Source organism: Venturia canescens, chromosome 9 (genome assembly GCF_019457755.1).
Source record: "Venturia canescens isolate UGA chromosome 9, ASM1945775v1, whole genome shotgun sequence".
In the NCBI taxonomy this organism is placed as follows: Eukaryota; Metazoa; Arthropoda; class Insecta; order Hymenoptera; family Ichneumonidae; genus Venturia; species Venturia canescens.
In genome coordinates, this window is record NC_057429.1 from 13,369,905 (window position 1) to 13,383,903 (window position 13,999).

Here is a 13,999-nt window from a genome sequence, read left to right on the forward strand (position 1 = left end):
GAGTGTAACGTATTTTTCCCAACTCCCACTCGTTGGCTGGTTAATTTTACTCTACAATATTATTGTCATAAAAATCGTATTAAAAGGGAAGAAATATGAGGATCAAGAAAACTCGTAAAATTGTATAATCTTCATTTCGTGAATCACGTGCATAAGAGCAAAGAATCTTGAGGCGCGTATGTATTCTGCAATGTAGATAATGATGAAGACTCGAGGCGGTGCCCCAGCGTTACGAGTACAGTCGAGTACTCCCGAGAGTCAGGAGTCACCTGTGAAAAAAGTCGACTATATAGAGCGAACCTGCGAGAATGCTAGAGGGCGTTCCGAGTGGAGAGGAAGCTCGCTCGACTTTCTTATACAGTTTCCATTTCTCCGGACCAAAAAATCGGAAAACTCATCAAATTCCTTTATTTTCTGAAAACATCATAACTTCCCAGGACAAGGGAAGCGAAAATGCACGATCGACGAATATCGAATGACGATGATTCGTGAACAAAAATTTGGCAAAACTACGCATAATTACCATCATAAAAAGTGACAAGAAAATCATCTTTAGAACAAACTTTCGTTTTTCAATAAGCCAAAAAAATAACAATTAAAATAACCTAAATGCGAAAATAAAAATTTTGCTTAAAAAAATTTAAAATATCCTTAACTCATCGACCTTGCACCGTGACGTTGATCATGACGTTGTTTCCGGCGGAATTACTATTTCTACGTTATATCAGTGATAAAAAGTGCAATAAAATAATCAAACGGTTTAAAAAATGTGGGAAAAGTTGATTTAACTGGAAATGACGTATACTGCGATGAATATACGTATATTGAGAGAGGGTCGTGCCATATACCTCATCTCGTTGCTTTTGTTTGGAGAACGGTAGGAGAACAAGGTCACGCACCAGGTAAAATGGCAGTAGTTGTTGGTGCACCAGCAGCGTACGAAGTAAAACGCTGCGTTTTACACAAATGTATACGTCACAGCGTAAGCCACACGTACGAGTGGGAATGTGCATGTGTGACGTAGCTCGTGTTGAAGTTTCGTATTATTATTTTTCTAACCTGTCACAGAGCGGAAAATAGACAAGTTGCATTAACGGAGAGAGTTGCTTACGAGCCTGCGCGATCGTATAATACGAGCATCTCGTGCGGTAAGAGAAAAAACAGCAAAAAAACGTACACACAGAACGAAAATAAAGAGACGAGGAAAACGATCTTTGCGGTGAAGCGGAGTGTGCCCGCGCGGAGTCGTGCAAATCGGAAGTGAAAAATAGGCGCGTCTCGGTCAGGCGAATCTCCAGGTCCTGTGGAATTCGATTCGACGATAAATCTCGTATTCCAGTGATATCCATGAAAATTCATCGCCCCCTTTTTTCCATACACAAAATCGTAGCGCACGCGTGTGACTAAACGGAATATTCAGAAAGAAAATTTCTGTTCCGCGAAGACTCTTCGGGGCTTCGACCTTCGTTAACGACGCCAAAATAATGTTTTCACTTTTATTAGCGAAAGTTCGGAATAAAAAATTCGGACGTTCATTTTGATCCGTCGAATCGTCGTCAGAATCATTCGCCATGCCGTTTATCGTCTATTGTTCCATTGGCTAAAGAATTTTAGAAAGAACTCAAAATTCATCAAGGCATCGGCCTTAATTTCACAGTGAAAAAATCACTTCAACGTCGCTTCGAGTTCCCCCACTTTTGCACGCTCACGACAAAGTGCTGGCGGATTCCTCGAAACAGAATTGTAATAATCATATTTACGGACACGAGTTGTTAAGTGAAAGAAAATGAAAAAATAATATACGGAGGCGGTTCTCAACGTACTTTTCCCTAAGCGAGCCGACAAATTTACCGTTTTCGAGAAGTGACATAAGCCCGTAATAAGACTTTACATCTTGATAATAACAATATTAAAGTAAAGTGACGATAATCATAGCCCTCGCGCGCGCGTCGTTCGCAATCAGATAAACCGAGCGAAGTATTACACACTTTTATATTTATTTCGTATCCACGCAGGCTCGCTCGTAAAGCTACATAAATATAAATACATGTGTATGATACAAATGCTTGTACGTGTATGTATATATTTCCTATCTAAAGTGCGCTATCGTAGAGGTAGTCTGATAAGGGCACACGTTGATTTGAGCCAGTTGAAATTTGACGGAAACGCGAGCGAAGCAGTGGCAACCATGAAAATGGAGGTAAGTTGAGTGAAATTCTACGTCACGTAGCATCTCCGCACTCGTTTGACTGTTATTTCTAACCTCTTTGTGGCGAGCGAGTTAAAAAATCGAATATCAACTACTTACGGCGTGTACTGGTCGAAACGGCTTTGTATTTTGTACTTACGGGATCGTTCACTGGCTCGAGATTGGATAAACAGAACAACGAAATGGCGACCGTTGATGTTTCGAGCTTACTGCTTTTGACGTTTTCATGACTCGAGACGTTGACTTATTTGGTGATTCACTTTTCCACGATTTTAGCACGAGGAAATCGATGGATTATGAAGTCAAACTCGAAGACATACACGATACGAGTTTTATCGGGGCTTTTAGGATGTAGCAAAAAACGACGATGAAGATGCGACGGTTATTGTGTGCGAGTGTATTTGAGGTTAGGGGAATTCTCAGTTGTTCCATATTGGAATTGATCCTTTTTCGCAAGAATAAATTCACGTGTACTTGAATTTATGCAAAGTAGTTTAATAATGGGGTTGAAAGAAAATATGACGAGCCGATGACCTTAAAAAGAGAAGCAGTCGAACCGCTATTTAAATCGGTCGAGATCCATATATTTTTTATTCGCCACACACGCGCTTGGCTTGAGCCGGCACGCACGATTTCTCGATTTTCGTCGTCGTCTGGTACAGGGTTATGAATTTTTTAAATGTAAGTTGTAAGAAAAAAAATCAAGCGTGAAATAGAACTTTATAGCTCGGTAAAAAGTTTCTGGAAGTGGGGACGTTCGTAATGAAGCCAAGGAGAGATAAAGAAAAAACTGATTTTATCTGAAAATTCGACTCGAAGAGTCGTCACGAGAGTTTAGTATGCGAAAATAAACGAAATTATTCCGTGGGAAAGTATTCTGCTTCTCTGCATTTCGTTCCCATACATTAATTTTCAAAAAAGTAGAGCTCCCACAGCAATCAAAATGGAACGGCTTTTTTCGAAAAATGTCTGACCTTCCAAAAAATATCCGCGACGATGCTGCACGTGACCTCAAAACAATGGCCGCTGCTTGCACGAGAAATCTCGAAATCTGCAATTTCGTACTATCTCAGGACCCTCAGGACACATTAATGCAAACAATAAATTGGGGAAATGTAACATCCTCTCATTCTCAACCGTTCGAGCTCAAGATAAATATAAAAGCAGAGAAACTTTCACCGTTTTGTCAAAACTTACACCCCGTTCGATGTGTCCGTTTATCGCACTTTCGCGAAGGACGCGAAGTGAAAAATTTGTCCTTTCGCGTTGGTGCGTGTGCGCAGCTCGTCGGGCCGAAGATCGCAAGATATTTTACGCGACAGATGCGTGGATTTTGTGCGAAAGATTCCAACAGTAGCTCCTGAGAGTATAGGAAGATCGGTATGGCCCATTTTTTTTTTTTAGAAAGGAAACATGCGATGGGTACAGTTAACTCGCTCTCCGCCGCAGAGGACTCTTCTCTCCCTCTTTCTCTTGTTTTCTCTCCGCTCTGCCCATCCTTCTCCCACCCACTCGTTCTATCTCTCTCGCCGAGCGATCGTCTCGAACGCCGACATTCTTGCCCGGCAGTTGAGAGAGACCGTGCTGGTCGAGCAACGCGCAAGCACACGCTCGTGGTAATCCTTACGATTCTCGTCACCTCTTTCACCGAAGAAATTCTGTTTTTTTTTTCCCGAAACAACAACGATCGCTAACCTTCGAATAGAAAAGTCGAGTCCATTGATAACACAACGGATTACTTAGAAAAAAACTGTCCGAATTCCCACACCGGATTGTTGTTGATAAATCATTAATCCGCGACTCTCGTTGAAGAATCGTTATAAGTGCGTGCGTGCCTACTTATTTAACCGATTTTTAGCGTGATCACAGACTGGAGCAGTTGAAGAAAGCTACTGATAGGATACAGAAGGAAATTGAGGAAGTTACCGAACGAGAACTCGAGCTCAGGAACGTTGGTAGCATTAAAACGACTTCGGACGAAAACGTCGATTCCAAGGTACATTTATTATTTCAATTATTATTAATAACACTTTTATTAACCGAGAATGAAATTGCTTCGTTAAAAATAATGAACCAGGCCGTAGATACTTTAGATTTTATCGACAACTACAGATTCATTAAGAATTCGAAAGTGCACATAAAAATAAGTTGCAAAATTTGATCAACCGAGTTTTCTTCATTTACGATGATTAATGAGATTTTTGAGACAAGGCGAACGAGAAATTTTACGAGTGATCGAAGAGTCGTACGTAAAGCAATTAAATACGCTTGGCAATGAAACGCATGGTATACGATGTACTACCAGAGAAGTGAAAAGCTTTCGGTTGTAGTGGGATATTTGGGTCGTTAGCCATAAAAACGTGGATTAAATTTGTTTAGGAACACCTGTCAAAATTTCCTATCATTCTGAATGAACGTGACTCGTGTCGTATTCTGAGCTGATGAGTATTGAAAAAAGTGTTCTTCATCCGGAGATGGGGGGGAGAAAACGTTTACGAAAATTTAATCTCCAGGAATGGCAAAGAGACCAATCGGCTGATTAAAAATGAAGAGAAACATTCGAAAACAGTTTGATCGAGTAGATTTTGAGAAGAATTCACTTTTATAAATAATGGCGTTTCCATATTTTTCCAAGTTTCTCGGTTATTGGACGAAAAATATGGAGAAATTCTCCAACTAAACTCCGGGGCAAGGGCTTTGAAAAAAAAGTAAAACGTCACGTAAATTCGTTGACCAAACACAAGGCCAATCGTCTGTTTACTCACGCGGTCACGTCCCGATTCTCCATAACAATTCTATTCACGTAATATGACGAGGGGCTTATTTGTGTTCTGTTTTAGAATAGCCAGAATTACATAAAAACTCTTTTCGTGTAGCGCCTCGTTCGTTTCTTTCACTCTTAATTCCTCTTATTCGTTGAAGTTTGTCAACTTTCCAGAAAGTCGGTGTCGCCACTTTTTATTGGTTAAGTGGATATTTCGTTAGTGCATTCTTCTTCGAAAGACTTGCTCGGTTTATAAATCCGCGGAGCAGCGAAGTTTCACTCGGAAATCGACAGAATAATTTCTCAATTGACATGCTAATAAAATCGAACTAACGAATCGAATTAATACGATCGAAAATGTTGTAATTTGACAAAAAAATTGTATTTTTTTTTTTTTTTTTTTTTCAACTGACAGGTTCGACGAATGCCACAGGCTTTAGTGTCCGGTAGACTGAAAAGAACAACCTCGACCCCCCAAATTCTCGAGCCGGTGACCTTGAGCCCGTCGACACCGAGTTTAACGCCAAAAATGACGAACGGTGTGATTTCGGCACGCACGACACCGACGCCATTGCGCTTCGCCACGACTCCGAGCCAGAAGGGTCTCATGCACAGGTTCCTCGCGACTCGAGGTAAAATATTCAGATCGAAAACCGTCGACGGTGACCCTTTAACGCCACCGCCCACGCCAACGATCTCACTCAATCCTTTGAGTCTCAAAGCTTTTGGAAAAACTTTGGACATGAAAATCGAGCAGGACGACGAGCCGAAAAAACCGCCGGTGCGCAAGGGCTACGTTCCCGTCGAAGAAAAAATTCAAAAAGAACTGAACGAGATGAAAGAGCGAGAAAACGAATTGAGGTTCGTATTTTTGAATCAATTTTTTTAATTTTCTTCATTTTTTTCTTAATTTCTTAATATTTCTTCGTTTCAGATTAATGAGATCGCGAATGCTGGCTAAATCCCAGCCGAATTTACTAGACATCGGTAACGATAACGATTCCGATATCTACGACGGTGCCAATTCGCTGCGAAGTGGGACGTCTTCGAATACTTTGGACGAGGACGAGTTGGAGCGAGAAAACAAAGGGAAACACAAGGTACCGGAGAATGTCGATAGAATGGGGATGTTACAAGAAGAAAATATTAATAGATTCACGAATAGTATAATGAGAAAATCGATGGAATTAAAAGTTTCGATCGAATGAATGAAAAAAATGTGATTTTCCGATCTTCAAATTCCAAACGGCTGGATTGAATAAATTTTTTTTTTTCAGCCGAATCCAAGAAGACGAAGCACGTTGATTGCTCAGTGGGAAAATCTAATAGCAGCGACGAAAAAAAGCGTGGAGAATGGCAACGAGAGCGAGAATCATTTTTAATTACCGCATCTATTGAAAGACTCGTTGTTTTTCTCTCCTTCGCGTTAATACGGTCGACGCTCCGAGCGAAAGCGATTATTTAAGAAAAAAAGAAAAAACATTTTTCCTTCGTGTGCTCAGCCGAGCGTTGGAAACTGTCGCGGAGTCGCGAACGGTGCCTATTTAAGAAAGAAAAGAAAAAACAGACGACTAAGTTTCGTACTAAATTAATATGCACATACATAATTTATATGTATTCAATCCGAATGATTTATCAGCGTTGCTAATAGTCAGTATTATATTCGATTTGTAAATTCGAGACTTCGTGGACGAAGCCAGTTTAGGGTAGGAAACAATTGCGATTGTATTACGTTTTTTTTTGTTGCTCGATCAAAAAGCATTTGCACTCGTTGGCAAAAGTTTTGATCGAAAGGTGTCCGATCAATTATTTATTACAAATTCCTCAAAATTACTGAGCGATTTGACGAATTTCAATTGTAAAATAGACTCTCGAAATTGCAAAACGAACTGCTCACACACGTATTGTTTTTAAAAAACTTGTGAACCGTTTTCCTTGTGTAAAATGAAATTCAGGCTTATTTCGTCATTGCTGATTTGTTTCTGGGATTTCTGCCGATTCCAAATTTTTGTCTAACAACGAGGTGTAAAACACAAACAAACCCAAACAAATAATGTTATCGACGAATTGAAAAAACGCCCGGAAAGATTGTTTTCTGAATGCTAATCGATTTTGAGTGAGAGCAATTATTTTTTCACTCGAATTCATCGATTGGATGTGAAAAATAGTGGTAATTTGAGAATTCGTGATACGAATAATATTTTAAACGAAAAAAAAATGATTTTTCTTTCCAACGTCTCCGAGTGTGATACGAGATGATTGTACGCCGAATGGGCTCCTTGTACTTACGATACAATATGTTTGAATGCGAGCTGGTGATTGAGAAAATGGATTTGAAGAAGATTAAAAACTAGGAGAAAATGGGCGGAATAGTTTTCGAGTATTTTTACAGCTGGTGCATATTTAAGGAAATCGTCCTATTCGTAGGAAATGACCGCAATCAAAAGACATGTGCAATTTTTTTTTTACCTAAGTATAAAAATTGAATGAAAATGGTGCCGCGAATAATGTCAAATCATTATTTTCTTTCTCTTTTCGTTGAAGAGATTTCGTACTATTTGCCATTAAACCTCGCAACGAAACGGTCTTTTGATGTGTCGCGCGCACGCGTGAAACTTATTTCTCGAGTTTTCATCTTTGAAATTATACACAATTATATACGTTTACAATGCTTCTGATGGAGATTTTGGTGTGATGTTGTTATACATGTAGAATTATATATATTTATATACGATATCGAATAAATTATTTCTCGTATTTAAATTGATTTGATGTTTCGAAGGATTTCTTATTATTCTTACTCAAAACCCTACAGCAAAGTTGAAATTCATCACGATTTAAATATAAACAATTTTTCTGAACGAAAAATTCATTTTTTGAACTTATTTTTGGGAATTAACACACCGCTCTACGAAAGTTCCGATTAAATATATCGAATTTTTTACTACAGATGTCGTATCGCGATGGTGGAGCCTCTTGCGAACGTATCGAGTATTTTCCTACATATATATACCTTTATATGTACTCCAGTTACATTTCAACGTGACATTTCTCGATTGTTGGTATCGACAGTTAGCTAGTTTTTTCATATTTTACCTTTAAATATCGTACTCGTAAGTACAAATATCTGTTTACATGAATATTATGAAATAAAAACGACGTTTGTGCCATTGAAATATCTTAATGGTCTGTAGTTATGCGCGAAATGCTTTTTACATGCCGGCCGGTAATTTTGTGTACGTGGTCGAAATGTGGACAAGGAAGCTTCGCTTCAATCTTTATTTTTGTCTGAATCAAGCACACTAATAATCAAAATAAACGATATTTTTTAGTTTTCACTTATCGTGCTTCCGTTTTTCCGTTATTTCATGTACTTTTGAGAACTCATGGAATTTCTAACCTCACTCTTAAAGTCAAGCTACTGCACAATCAAATTGATGAACATTTTCTAATTTTTAACGGCGTGCAATGCATAACACAGCAGATTTTTGCTACTTAGAATTTTTGTCGTTGATGAAAAATTCCTTCAATTTTCAATGTAATTATTCAATGATTAGTACGACTGACAAATAATTCATTATTTTGAATTTAAGGCCGATCATGGTGACCCTTTCTAAAGTTAGGGGCCTGCGAATGTCGGCTCAAAAGCAAGAAACGCTTTTGAAGCTGACGATACTTTCTCTAGCTGCAGTCTTGTGTAAGTTCATCAATATTGAAAACTTGGTAAATAATCAGTAAAACAAAATGCCAGAAAACAATTCACTCATCTTCCAATTGTTATATTTTTTTCAGCTTTTGCCACTCGTCTTTTTTCGGTTCTGAGATACGAAAGTGTTATTCACGAATTTGATCCTTATTTCAACTATCGAACAACCAAGTTTCTGGCTGAAGAAGGTTTCTACAATTTTCACAACTGGTTCGATGATAGAGTTTGGTATCCGCTTGGAAGGATTATCGGAGGTTTGTTACACATTTCCAAGAACTTTTATCACAAAAGAAAAAGTAGATTTTCAATGTCTGTTGAACAATGATTGGGATAATTTTGTTTGTTTTTACTATAATGTTTGTCTTTACTTAAGGAACGATATATCCTGGACTCATGGTAACATCGGCAACGCTTTATCATGTGGCCCGATGGTTAAACATTGCCATAGACATACGCAATGTGTGCATTTTCCTAGCACCGCTGTTCTCGAGTTTCACGACCATAGTCACATACTTACTGACTAAAGAACTGAAGGTTGGTAATCATATATTAATTATAAATTAACAGATAAAAAAAATTTATAAATTTTGAAATTGGTAGAAAGATGTAGATAAAAATAAGGTGGAAGTATTCTACGTTTCTTTTGAATGGACGTAAATTTGCGATAATCTGAAAATTGAAATTTCTGAAAAAAAAAAAAACGGTTTTTTAGGATTCCGCTTCAGGGTTGATTGCGGCAGCGATGATTGCCATAGTTCCTGGATATATATCGAGATCTGTAGCTGGATCTTACGATAACGAAGGAATAGCAATATTTTGCATGTTGTTCACGTATTACATGTGGATCAAAGCGGTTAAAACCGGTGCTATTTTTTGGTCAACCTGTGCTGCGCTGGCCTATTTTTATATGGTGTCTTCGTGGGGTGGATACGTTTTCCTCATAAATCTCATACCCCTTCACGTGCTCACACTCATGGTTACCGGGCGTTTTTCACACAGAATTTACATCGCTTACAGCATACTTTACTGCATCGGCACAGTTTTGTCGATGCAAATAGCGTTCGTCGGTTTTCAACCGGTCCAGAGCTCCGAACACATGCTCGTGAGTGAATCATCGATATTTTATCAGATTATCGATTTCATAGTTTTTAAATAATTCTGTTTATTTTCTTTTCAAGGCTTTGGGAGTTTTCGGCTTGTGCCAAATTCATGCATTGGTAGATTATCTGAGAAGCAAAGTTTCCGAAAATGATTTCGATCTCCTTTTCCGGGGATTGATAGGCTCTATGCTTATGGCTTCGTTTGCCGTTGGTGGTGTTTTGACAATTACAGGTAGAAACTTCATTTCTTAATTCCCTACTTTGTATGTTTCCATTTTATCATTTGTAACACTTTTTTTTAAACCTGCTCCCTAGGCGTAAATAATGTTAAAATGCTTACTCTTCAATTGGTATTTTCTAGGTAAAATATCGCCATGGACCGGAAGATTTTATTCCCTCTTGGATCCTTCGTACGCAAAAAATCACATTCCAATAATCGCCTCCGTCTCGGAACATCAGCCGACCTCGTGGAGCTCTTTCTACTTCGATCTTCAAATACTTGTCTTCCTCTTTCCCGCTGGATTGTACTTTTGCTTTTCAAAACTCACGGATTCCAACATTTTTCTCATTCTTTACGGTGTTACGAGCCTCTACTTTGCAGTGAGTTAAAACATTTGTTCTCTACGTTATTAAAATCGAAGTGAACAAATGAACACAAATGAATGGAATGAATTTTTTTTTTTCAATTTCAGGCTGTCATGGTGCGTTTGATGCTCGTATTGGCACCTGTGATGTGTATCCTCGGTGGCATTGGTGCATCGTCGCTGTTGCTGACTTACATGAAACAAGTCGAGAGTGGAAAAGTGATTGACAAGAAATCACGCAAATTTGAAAATAATTACGTGTTGAGGAGCGAGGTAAGCGGTTTAACAGAAGTCGAACACTGTTTTTTCACGTGACAAATAAAGTAGAAGAAAATTTTTAAATAATCCCGAAAACTGTGAATAATTATTTCGGATTTTGGTATTTTTCAGATTGCCACCCTGTTCGTAGTCGTGATGTGCATTCTATTTTTCTCGTACACGTTGCATTGCACATGGGTAACAGCGGAGGCGTACAGTTCACCGAGTATCGTACTTTCGGCGCGTTCGCCGGACGGTGGTCGAATGATTTTCGATGATTTTCGAGAAGCTTATTACTGGCTGCGAATGAATACTCCGGAAGATTCGAAAGTGATGTCTTGGTGGGATTATGGTTACCAAATAACGGCGATGGCGAATCGCACTATCCTCGTGGATAATAACACGTGGAACAATACTCATATCTCTCGAGTTGGCCAAGCAATGGCAAGCACCGAAGAACGAGCTTACGAGATTATGAGAGAACTTGACGTCAATTACGTTCTTGTGATTTTCGGAGGTCTTACTGGATACTCGTCGGATGGTAAATATTCAAGTGAAATAACGGACGTGCTGTACTTTCAAAAAGCAAGAAATGAATATGATTTTATTTGCCCATTGGAAAAAAATGTTGAAAAATATATTTACTTTGCTCTCTATCGGCTTATCTAGACATTAACAAGTTCCTATGGATGGTGCGCATTGGTGGATCCACGGAAAAAGGAAAAACCATTACCGAGTGGGATTATTACAACCCCACCGGCGAATTCCGCGTCGATAAAGAAGGATCATCGACTCTGCTCAATTGTCTAATGTACAAACTGTGCTATTATAAATTCGGTCAAGTTTACACCGAAGGAGGTAAGAAAAACGCAATTTCCATGCTCTCAAAATTTGATATTTGTATATTTCCGGTGATTACGAATCGACTTATTTTCAGGCAAGCCAACGGGATACGACAGGGTAAGAAACATGGAAATAGGGCACAAAGATTTCGAGTTGGAAACGCTGGAAGAAGCGTACACTACGGAGCACTGGTTGGTGCGAATTTACAAAGTCAATGATCTACGAAATCGTGGAAACTAAAAAATCGTGAAAACGAAGAACAAGAAGACAGGAGCAACGAAGAGTGAATTATCGTGAGATTATTCTGTGGACTTCCAGCGGGTTCGAGGTGCGAGTGCTCATCCCAAAAATCATTCGATCAACACTCGTAATTCAGCCTTGACAGATCTGACCGATATTTTTCCCTAATAATTAATGAGATTATCGTGATCACACTTTGAAATATCATGGTAAAGCGATCGATTCCAAATAATTCAATACGTACCACAGTATCATTGACGAAAATTTTCCTTCTTACGAATAAAAAGATAAGCGAGTTTTATAAACGTGGCTTAATAATTATAAGATCCATTTCGTTGTATCGATCTCGCACATTAAAATAGAGCAAAATTGGTTCAATTTTTAAATATCGCTTTATATACACGGAACTTCAGAAAACTTTTTAGCCAATATTCATGAAATAAGAGAAATTCAATGAGTTTTTTCGATTTTTATATGTATGACTAACGCAAAACATGATTAAACGAAAATGCACACACGATATCAAGACTGTAAGGAAACGACATAAGAAATATGAGTATTTATGTGGTATATTAACAATATACAGTTTGTAGGTACAAGATACGAAGATATTTTTCACTTAATATTAATCCCATTCGCCGATGTACATCGCACGGGGTGCTGGTGGAATTACGCCTCTCGTCGGGATGGGTAACCTTCCATAAATGTGGTTGTACGGAGAATCAATTCTGTCGTCCGAATCTGAAAAAATTCAAATAAAACAGGAACTTTTTATTAGGTTGATTAAAATAACGAAAACGATCGCTTCATTTTATATTCGCCACTTTTAAGATTCTTTATACTCGAAACATTCTTTCACAGATTTTCAATCGAAAAGAAGAAATGGGTGAGAAAGTTATTAGTTTCCATTCGAAAAAAATAAACAATTTTTTCTTCAGCGGTGTGCACAACTTTGAGTTCCGTTAAAAAAAACCTGAATCACGATTTTATTGAGTTAGACCTCATCAAATTTGAATAAGTAGAAAAGTTTTTTGGAGTTTGTTTCAAAATATGGTTCACTCAATGCGGTAATCATTTACATGGTTTTTCATTGTTTATAAAAATACCAATTTACGTTGTTGGACTTTAGTGAGGAAATCATGAAACCCCGAGGAGAGAAAGGAAAAATGCTTTTCCTGGGAGTTTCCAACTGTACATTTATTCATGATTTTTATTTCGTCAACGCATTTCAATTCCGTTATCTCCACTCACATTTTACTTCATATATTAAAATTCAATTGAAACGAAGAGCGAAGAAGCTCGAAAAGCTTTTGATTTCACACCTCTCGATCACTTCGATTTAGTCTAACCTCTGAAATCATATTTTCCATTCAAACAAATGAATTCTAATTGAAAAGAAAAACATTCATCAACTCCGAAAAGGTTTTTACGAATGAAAATTTTCGTTGCTCGGCCACTTTTGAGTCTCTTAGATACGCACAAAGAATTACGTACAAATTTCTAAGCCACATAAAAAATGTGACAATACAAAAAAACCGACGAGACCAAAGTATTGAAGGATCAAAGAAGATTTCCATCCATTTCGACTCTGATTTGCCAGAACCTCGGAACTCTGCACGTTTTTTAGAAGTCATAAAATAAACTGTCCATAAACTTTGAAGTGAAACGAACAAAAAGATAGGGCTAAAGAGAAGCGAGGAAAGTAGAGAGAGAGAGAAATAGTTACGTACGTACCGAGTCCGCTCTCGAAGCTTCTCGCGTGATAGACAATGGGTGGTCGCTTGGTTTGCACGTGATGACCATAAATTTGTGACGATTGACTACTGACGTATCCGCCGTTGCCGTTGCTCACGTAGGAAGGCGCAGGTTGCGGTCGAACGTATCCATGAGGCGACATTATTTTCGTGTGACCGTTTTTCGCCATTTTCACGAAATTCGGTACTCTCGCTCTCAGACCGCAGTAATAAGGATCGTCTGTACAAATGGAAATTTATTCTCAAACCAAAGTCTTTTTACCACCTGACCAAACTCCAATATTTATCTTCTATTCTCATTTTGAATATTTCTTTTCTAAAACGCACCATATTTTTTACTATCGTTCTTTTTACTCTTCTTCTCCTCGTTCACTATCACAGCTTGTCGGTGATTCGTTCCATAATCGTCCTCAATGTCGTCGTAGTCGGGCTGCAAATGTCAAAACAAAAATGTCCTCCTCAATTTTTCTTCCAATCAAAAGAGGAACGAATCCCTCCGAAGATCCATTGAATAAAAATGGGACAAAAATGAACATTTCCA

General features: G+C 38.3%; 3 protein-coding genes across 4 annotated transcripts in view; 2 read left to right on the top strand and 1 right to left on the bottom strand.

Moving 5' to 3' along the window:
* Window positions 1–861: 861 nt before the first annotated feature.
* On the top strand, window positions 862–7,740 carry mdu (meduse). Its single transcript, XM_043427641.1, has 5 exons — window positions 862–2,200; window positions 4,068–4,205; window positions 5,389–5,834; window positions 5,908–6,073; window positions 6,251–7,740. Exons 1-5 carry the CDS (start codon window positions 2,048–2,050, stop codon window positions 6,353–6,355), a joined length of 1,008 nt encoding a protein of 335 aa, XP_043283576.1. The 5' UTR covers window positions 862–2,047; the 3' UTR covers window positions 6,356–7,740.
* A 219-nt stretch (window positions 7,741–7,959) lies between these two features.
* Stt3A (catalytic subunit 3A of the oligosaccharyltransferase complex) lies at window positions 7,960–12,305 on the top strand. Its single transcript, XM_043428566.1, has 11 exons — window positions 7,960–8,086; window positions 8,567–8,670; window positions 8,766–8,933; window positions 9,053–9,213; window positions 9,392–9,781; window positions 9,858–10,011; window positions 10,141–10,379; window positions 10,472–10,636; window positions 10,754–11,162; window positions 11,291–11,479; window positions 11,559–12,305. The coding sequence occupies exons 2-11, from the start codon at window positions 8,574–8,576 to the stop codon at window positions 11,702–11,704; spliced, it is 2,118 nt and encodes a 705-aa protein (XP_043284501.1). The 5' UTR covers window positions 7,960–8,086; window positions 8,567–8,573; the 3' UTR covers window positions 11,705–12,305.
* Window positions 12,256–13,999, bottom strand: part of exp (expansion) — a 45,414-nt gene continuing 43,670 nt past the window's right edge. Inside the window, exons 6-8 of one of the 2 annotated variants that reach the window (XM_043428568.1) lie at window positions 13,786–13,888; window positions 13,435–13,678; window positions 12,256–12,445 (exon numbers count right to left, since the gene is read on the bottom strand). In XM_043428568.1, the coding sequence (XP_043284503.1) occupies window positions 12,427–12,445; window positions 13,435–13,678; window positions 13,786–13,888 (366 nt within the window). In that variant the 3' untranslated portion in view covers window positions 12,256–12,426. The remainder of the gene's footprint in view (window positions 12,446–13,434; window positions 13,679–13,785; window positions 13,889–13,999) is intronic. The other variant, XM_043428567.1, reaches the window with a different exon arrangement.